The 8040-nt window shown below is 33.5% G+C and overlaps 1 protein-coding gene across 9 annotated transcripts in view; it reads right to left on the reverse strand.

The window, feature by feature from the left end:
* Positions 1-6089: 6089 nt before the first annotated feature.
* Positions 6090-8040, reverse strand: part of LOC108359572 (neurogenic protein big brain-like) — a 95145-nt gene continuing 93194 nt past the window's right edge. For all 9 annotated transcript variants that reach the window (XM_017611491.1, XM_017611493.1, XM_017611492.1 and 6 more), the window contains exon 4: positions 6090-6273. In XM_017611491.1, the coding sequence (XP_017466980.1) occupies positions 6143-6273 (131 nt within the window). In that variant the 3' untranslated portion in view covers positions 6090-6142. The remainder of the gene's footprint in view (positions 6274-8040) is intronic.

Below are 8040 nucleotides of genomic sequence, written 5' to 3' on the forward strand. Positions count from 1 at the left end.
CTGTCGCTAACTGGTTACAGAATCTGCCTACAAAAATGATATCGTCCGATTCAGCTGGAACAAAAATGCTTCAAACAAGTAACAGTTTTTCTGTATTATGGCCTCGAACCGACATATATACATCTTTCATTTGAATCAGTATTAAAACCTCTATCGGCCCCTACATTCGGGTTTTGATAGGCGAGTCTTCCCTGAACCGTTGTTTCCATATTTTTGGCCTATGTGCGCTTTTATTCGAAACCTAAATGTTTCGGTACCGAGTATCGAGAGTATTGGATACTTAAAAGTATTGACTCAGCAAATCACTACTGCTGTCATCTCGACTGTGACATCAGCAAAACAGCTGATTCTGTCAAATTCACTGAGAGCCGATTAGCGGTATTGCCATCGGCGCCACCTTCTGTATTCTCTCCACCGTGAAGACAACCCCTACTTCGAAAAGAGAGAAAAGTTTAAATTTGTAGAGGATTTGCACTAATCACGAAATGGAAGAGAAACCCGTATAAAAGAAGAGGCTTACAAAAATATCTATATATGTATGTAGAGCGTGAAAAAGGCCTTTTAGAATAGATGCCCTTAATTTAGAGCTTTATAAAACCCTTGTAAGAGCACAGTCTACGAGCAAAGCCTTATAAAACCTATTGTCCTACTCACTTAGATAAAAAATATATAACGGCAAAAATGCCTCATATATGTATGAAGGAATACACACGGGCGACGCCTCTAGCTATTGTGGGTCTCACCTTAAAATTATCGCAGATTTTCATCAAACCATAACTTGGTTGAAAAACCATTGTGCTTTTGGCTCAGTATATTTACATAATTGCTTACACTGCGATTTAAAAACTTTTAGATAATATAAATTTGAACTTAAATCTACTGACTTTCGAGATTTAATTTTGTAATTTTGAACCTTGTCTTTGAATCTTATTCAAATCTCGCAATGGTGACATAGTATAACTATGGGTTTCATTTTTCTTTTAAGCTGCCTAGATTTTATGAGACTACTAAAATATTTACTTACGTACAAAATAAGTTATTCCTTACAAAATTGTATAATTTTATCTTAAAGCATAGACTGACGGCAGAGTTGATCCGGATCAACTCGTTAATTCGGAATTATCTGGGGAATTAACTTCAGTCGATCCGGATTAAGTCCTAGAGTTAATTCCCAAAATTGATTCCGATCAAGGGAATATTCGATGCCAACACTGGTAAAAACGACAAGGAAGCAAACAAAGCAGGCGAGCGAGATCTGCGTACTAAAACTCTGTATGTCCCAGGTTTGATCCTGGGTTGGAGCGGTTCATACATTTTTTGAAGTGAAACTTCTTAGGCGGCGGTATCGCAAAAATGGAGAGTGAAATTTTTGAAACTGAAAACGTTACATGAGTGAGAAGGAAGATATAGGTAGTATAGGGAAGGGGAAAAAAGAAATAAAGCGACGCATGACGGGTACGAGTACCTACATATGTATATATGTATGTTAGAATGCACGTATGTATGTATACATATATATGTATGTATGAACGAACTCATTGCACATTTCAGCTCTGCCGCTACCAAACAACATATGTATAAATGATGCAAGCGTGCTTCGCGTAACTACATGCATTCGTACATATGTTTGTCTGGATATATTTATGATGAAGCAAACGGGCTTCGTTGATGTACTGATGGGCATATGTATGTACTTTTGGACAGCAATGTTTTCATGTATGTACATTAGACTGCATCACCAAAAAAAGTTGCGGTTTTTCCGTCGGGATTACAAAATGTATTATATTTTAAGACGTCCACTAAAATATTGCGGAAAAATATTAAGATTTAAGCGAACTGGACCGATTTAAAATTACCTCCACAAATGAAGTTTTTTATGAATAAAAATAGTTTCTTAAAGAACTTTTTGAAAAAAGTCCCCTCAGATGACAAATTAGAATAAGCTTAAAAAATCTGCATAAAAATATTTAAAAATCTTTTCAACGGAATCGTAAGAATGAGATTTTTGATGCTGTTTTTTTACTTTTTTCAAAGATTGATTTACGAAAAACTTGAATAACTGGCCAAAAGAAACGTCATTCGTGTCCCATCTTTATTTTCGAATACCAAAACATCTTAATTCAACTTTGAGTGAGGTTCGTTTCTCCTACCTTTCTCTTCCATCCTTTGAATAAGTTTATTAGCAAATAAATGAAAAGGGTGAAAAAAATACCTTTCCAATGACACCTCTTAGGTCAAAATCGGAAGAGTTTAGGTNAAAAGAAACGTCATTCGTGTCCCATCTTTATTTTCGAATACCAAAACATCTTAATTCAACTTTGAGTGAGGTTCGTTTCTCCTACCTTTCTCTTCCATCCTTTGAATAAGTTTATTAGCAAATAAATGAAAAGGGTGAGAAAATACCTTTCCAATGACACCTCTTAAGTCTAAATCGGAAGAGTTTAGGTTCAGTTATTCAAGTTTTTCTTATACCAATCTTTGAAAAATGTTAAAAACAGCATCATCATTACGATTCCGTTAAAATTTTTTTTAATTTTTTTTTAATATTTTAAGCTTAAACCGTTTTGCCATTTGAGGGGATTTTTTCAAAAAAACTCTTTAAAAACTATTTTTATTCATAAAAAAAAACCATTTTTGGAGGTATTTTCAAATCGGTCCAGCTCACTTAAATCTTAATATTTTTCCGAAATATTTTGGTGGACGTCTTAAAATGTAGTAGATTTTATAATTCCAATGGAAAAATAGTACCGATTAATTTTTTTTTAAGGTGGGGAGTGATGCAGGCTAATGTACATATGTTTGAATGGTTGTAAATATTTTTGTACGTATGTACATATTTTTGTGTGCATGTATATATGCACATATGTAGTACAAACGAAAACAAATCTAATAAGCTGCTCGTTGATATAAATGCGAACTGTACTGATTGTCAAAAATTATGTGTTTGTTGTACATTTGTTCATGTTTGTCATTGTGCGTGTAATTTTCTAGAGTAGTTTTGTGCTCTCGCAATCTCCTTGTATTAACTGGTCCTTCGTTGGTATACTCTGATGAACATATGTGAAGATGATAGCAAGGCCAACTTATATAACTGCCCGTCTCCACAGGATAAAGTTTATATCTAGATACATATGTTAGAATATAAATAGCCAATGGAGACCGCTCATTGCTCTTCAAGAGCAATATATATCAGAGCTTATATCTTGCCATCTATTGCCGGCAATTTGGTAGTTTGACAGCTACATTTTCATTTGCACCAAAACTTCGTGGATGCAACATCATTATTATTTTAATATAAAGGCAAATAAATAATATAAAAAAAAAACTTTTTAATATACAACGCTTTTATAAATGGACTAAAAAGTAGAAAATAATATTTCTCAGTCCCATAGAATTTGTTTTGATAACTTTTGATTTTGAAATTTTAGCAAAAGTCGTTATAACCAATTTATGAGATTGAAAATGAAAAGCGTGGGGCGCATATAATAGCCACCTGAATTGATATGAAGGGTAATATATGTTCATATGTATGTGGATATATGAATAACGACCGCTTAAAATCGATCTTTCGATTCGAAAGCGATACTTTCGCTGAAGAAATTTTAGGTCTATGTTATGTAGTTTGCCTATTGTCAATTAAATATAATGCTTTGTATTGCATGCGCCCCACGCTTTTCATTTTCAATCTCATAAATTGGTTATAACGACTTTTGCTAAAATTTCAAAATCAAAAGTTATCAAAACAAATTCTATGGGACTGAGAAATATTATGTTCTACTTTTTAGTCCATTTATAAAAGCGTTGTATATTAAAAAGTTTTTTTTTTATATTATTTATTTTCTACTTTTTTGTCTTGTCTGTATAAAATTTTGCGATAGATATTAATAATTCAACGATATTAATAGAAAGGTGCACACACATGCATTTACATATGTATGTACATACAAACGAGCACCAATTAATTTTATTTAAAGAAATGGCGTGTCGTCTATTTCCGCTGTAGCGAACGTAGTACATAGGGCGACATCTAGATGTCATCTACCTCGCCCTATTCACTACAGATGTCGCCCTATGCACTATGCTTTTTTATAGGAACTTTTCAAAGCAAAGGTTTTATGGTGTCGGACACACAACATTGAAAGTTTCTGGATCCACAACATTGAAAGTTTCTGGAGCCACAACATTGCAAGTTGATAAAAGCGTTGTAAAATTGAGCTGTTTCCTGTTAAAATATTTGTAATTATGTACTTGGATTTAAAATAGCCTATTTTCTAAATTTTTTAAGGGATTAAATCCGGCAAAAATACATTTTCAAAGCTATCTTACAAATGCTTATATCAAGATATAAAAAGCCCACACAAATATTGCTACTGATATAACTTATATCTGCGACCAAAATGGAAGCTGGGCAGCAATAAATTTTGTCCTGTTTAGACGGCCAGTAAGGCAGTGTTACAGGAGCAGTTGAAATTTTCGCCTGATGTTTCTTAAAGAAAGCCATAAACGTAGCGACCGTTGGTTCAACTTGGTGTTGTTTTGCTCTAGATTGCACCGTTTGTGGGCCTGTCGAATGAATTTATGTTGTGGTTGTATGAAAAATCAAAAAATTTGGATTTTCTGGCAAGTTGTACAACTTATCGCTACATTAATGGTCATGTTAAATAAATAATAAATAATGTTGTACAAACTCATTTAATTTGCGTTTATTTTCTACACTAAATAACCGAAAATGGATAACTCAGCCGAAATAGGTACGTGCTTTCGTTGAATTTTATAAATGTAAGCCGAAACTATGAAATTGTAAAAATGAGATTTTACAATGAGACTGCTCGCAAAATTGCAATGTTTGTGGGCAAAACGTCCAACTTGACTGCGGATTTATTTGAACCAATGTTTTCGGCTTGCATTATGTCAAAAGGATGTGTTTGTTGTAATTCATTCTGTCATTTACTACCATTATGCGTAGGCCAATTCATGAAATCATTTCATGCGTTTGAGTAGCAACTGAATGAACGAACACCATTTCATGATTTCAATTAACGCGAAATAGAGTTTATGCACTTGGTTTTTACTCAGATCGATGAAATGATTTCGTGAATTGGACTACGCATACATGTGATACTTATGCTTTTAATTTATAAGGTAATTTAATGTTTTTATACTCTTGCTACCACATAAATATATGAATTCGCCTTGGAAGATAGAAAGCGCGTATGAATAAATGCCGAACAAAGGAATTTGTCTTCTTTCAACTTAAATAAATGCATTTTGCAAACAAAAGTGCGTACGTTACTTAGTGTCTTGGTAATGACGATTTCGTAAGGATCTATTGATTGCATTATAAACATTTTCATTTATTTGTTAAACATACAATTACATCCATTACAACCCGGTCCTATGGATGCTAGACGCGTGAATTCATATAAGGTGGCGTTACCGGAAAATGAATAAATAAATTATATGTATATCAGAAAATTAATAAGATGAAATGAAATTATTGTTTGATTTCTAACCAAACCTATGTATGTAACTCAATCATATAACATATGTTTACACATCCAATTTTGTGAGTAGGTACCTGGTACTCACACCTTTTTTAAGAAGTTTCACTTCCATCATGTGTACGGTGTTACACACGTTTTTTATTTTGTTTTTATTACTTATTTTATTTTTTATTTTATTCATAAATTTAATTTCCTTTATTATATTATCCTTTGTTTAATTTCATTTCACATTATTTATTTTATTATTACTTAATACAAAATTTTGGAGCTTAATTTTATTAAAACAGTCAACAGAAGAGAAACGACTGGCGTGTGCGTTGTTGAACTCGGCCAAAATCGCTTAGGCGGTTACAGCGCCAAATAAGAAGTGGTTTTTGCATTAACAAAACGAAATCGATTCATATAGTTTGTTGAGCACCCCTGGTTTCCATAAATGCAAAATCACTGTTGTGAAATGCATGCAGAAATATTTGCATGTGTCCACTTACACAGTTATGTTAATATGCACATGCGTATGTGCGTAAATTCGCGTTAAAATCAAGTTTGTGATTGCACTTTGGCGGTTAGGGAACTTCAACTGCTAGTCCTATTTTCATGATCCTCTTGCTCTTGTTTATTTTTTTGAAAACATGCTCAACTTACCCATACAGTAAAGCAGCTCCAGCGATGCCGCCACCACATTGAGCCGTTATGTACATAGCAGCACGAACTGGGGATATGGCGCGTATGATACATGCTGCCAAAGTCACAGCCGGATTTACATGAGCGCCTGTTAATGAGAAGCATAAAAAGTTAATGTTATTAAAAAACGTGCAAAGTAAAAATCAAAACACACACACTTAAGCTGGAATCACACGATTTGTACATTAGGCTAAAAATTTGTCAAATTCGTAGACAAATCATGTGAACGCTAAATTACATTTGTCGTTTATGAGAAAAGCCAAATATTTGCCTTCTTGTGGCAAATGAAAAACAACCCTGGTGGCCAAATCGTGTGAACGCAATGCTGCTACATAAGCCAAATAAAAATTACGCAAATGACCAAATATCTGATTTGCCACTTGATGACAAATGCCAGTGACAAATATACAAATATTGTTGAGCGGTATTGCCATTTCGTGCTTGTGAACCCTTGTATTTTCCAATTTTGGNCATGCATATCGTCGTATAAAGTACAACCCCGCGTACCGTCATTCTGCAAAATCGCGTAACTGACATTTGCTGCCAAAAATTGAATTTGCTTACAGAAGCTGTTGGCTCAATCCTTATCCATTCGTCCTGAAATATACATGCGATTGCTTTATAAAAAAGATAACCGTTTTTACTATCTAGATAATAATTTATGCAACCTCACATAGGCGGCTTTGCATTTTGTTGATACGCGGTTTTGTACTTTAAACGACGATATACAGATTATTAAAGACGATCTAAATTACACTATGTGACAAAAAAAAATGTATATAGATTTTTTCGAGGTTCATACTTGTTGTAGGTCTATCTAAGCAGTAAAATCTGCATACTCAAAATTTTAAATACACCCTCAAAATCTGGGCTTAAGGTCAAAAACCGCGTTTTTCAAAGGGTGACGCACAGGTATACTTGCTCGTAACTTTATTTCTGTTTACCCGGTGAAAAATACGTATATGTGTATGTGATTCAAGATAAGACATATCGCTGCTTACAACAATGTTTAAATTGATGATTTATCTTAAGAAATGGCAAAGGAATCAGTGATCGGACTTAAAAAAAATTTGTGTGGTACAATCTAAAAAAATTTGATAGATTTCAAAAAAATGTGGTAGATCTCAGGTTTTGGATCAAACTTTGTACAAAAATTAATAAAAATCTGCAAGGTTTCTCCTAAATTGCAAACATTTTAATCAGAATCTAAAACAAAATTAATTTTAGTATAATAAAGTGCTAGATTGAAGTTGATAAAAATTGCGTTGGTCTTTGGCAATTTTTCCTTGACAGTTTCACTATTTTGATCTGCAACCTGCTTGAGCTTTTCTTTTATCACATCACGATGTAGCGAACAAATCGTGGCTCGTTCCAGAAATGCTACTTGTGATTTGCCGATTTTGACAATTCTCAAGTAAAAGTAAACAACGCTTTAGAAATTTGAGATGCACTGAAATTTGCTAATGCTTCACAAACATCGTCGGTTTTTATCATTTTCGCTATTAATTCCTTTTATAAATCATATATTTTGCAATTTAACACAATAAAACCATGTTTGATGTCGTAAGAATTGAATATTGAGAAAATTTACTATTTTACAGTTTATTTTATCCTCCCATTCTGCCTTTGTTAGTGTTTAGTGTTGGACAATTTTTGCTCTTAAAATTAAGAAAATTATAGTTGAGCAAAAATAAAACTACTCAAAAACGCGAATATGTGGTAGATTTCAGACCTTGTGTGGTAGGTGTGCTGAAAAAAGTGGCGATCTACAACAATGTGGTAGAAGTCCGATCACTGAAAGGAATCTTACAGAGTATATCGATGGCAGAGTGGAAGATCGACCTATCTCGGCAAC

The sequence above is a fragment of the Rhagoletis zephyria genome, unplaced genomic scaffold (genome assembly GCF_001687245.7).
Source record: "Rhagoletis zephyria isolate East Lansing unplaced genomic scaffold, Rhagoletis_zephyria_1.1 Rzeph_scaffold_00412, whole genome shotgun sequence".
Lineage (NCBI taxonomy): Eukaryota > Metazoa > Arthropoda > Insecta > Diptera > Tephritidae > Rhagoletis > Rhagoletis zephyria.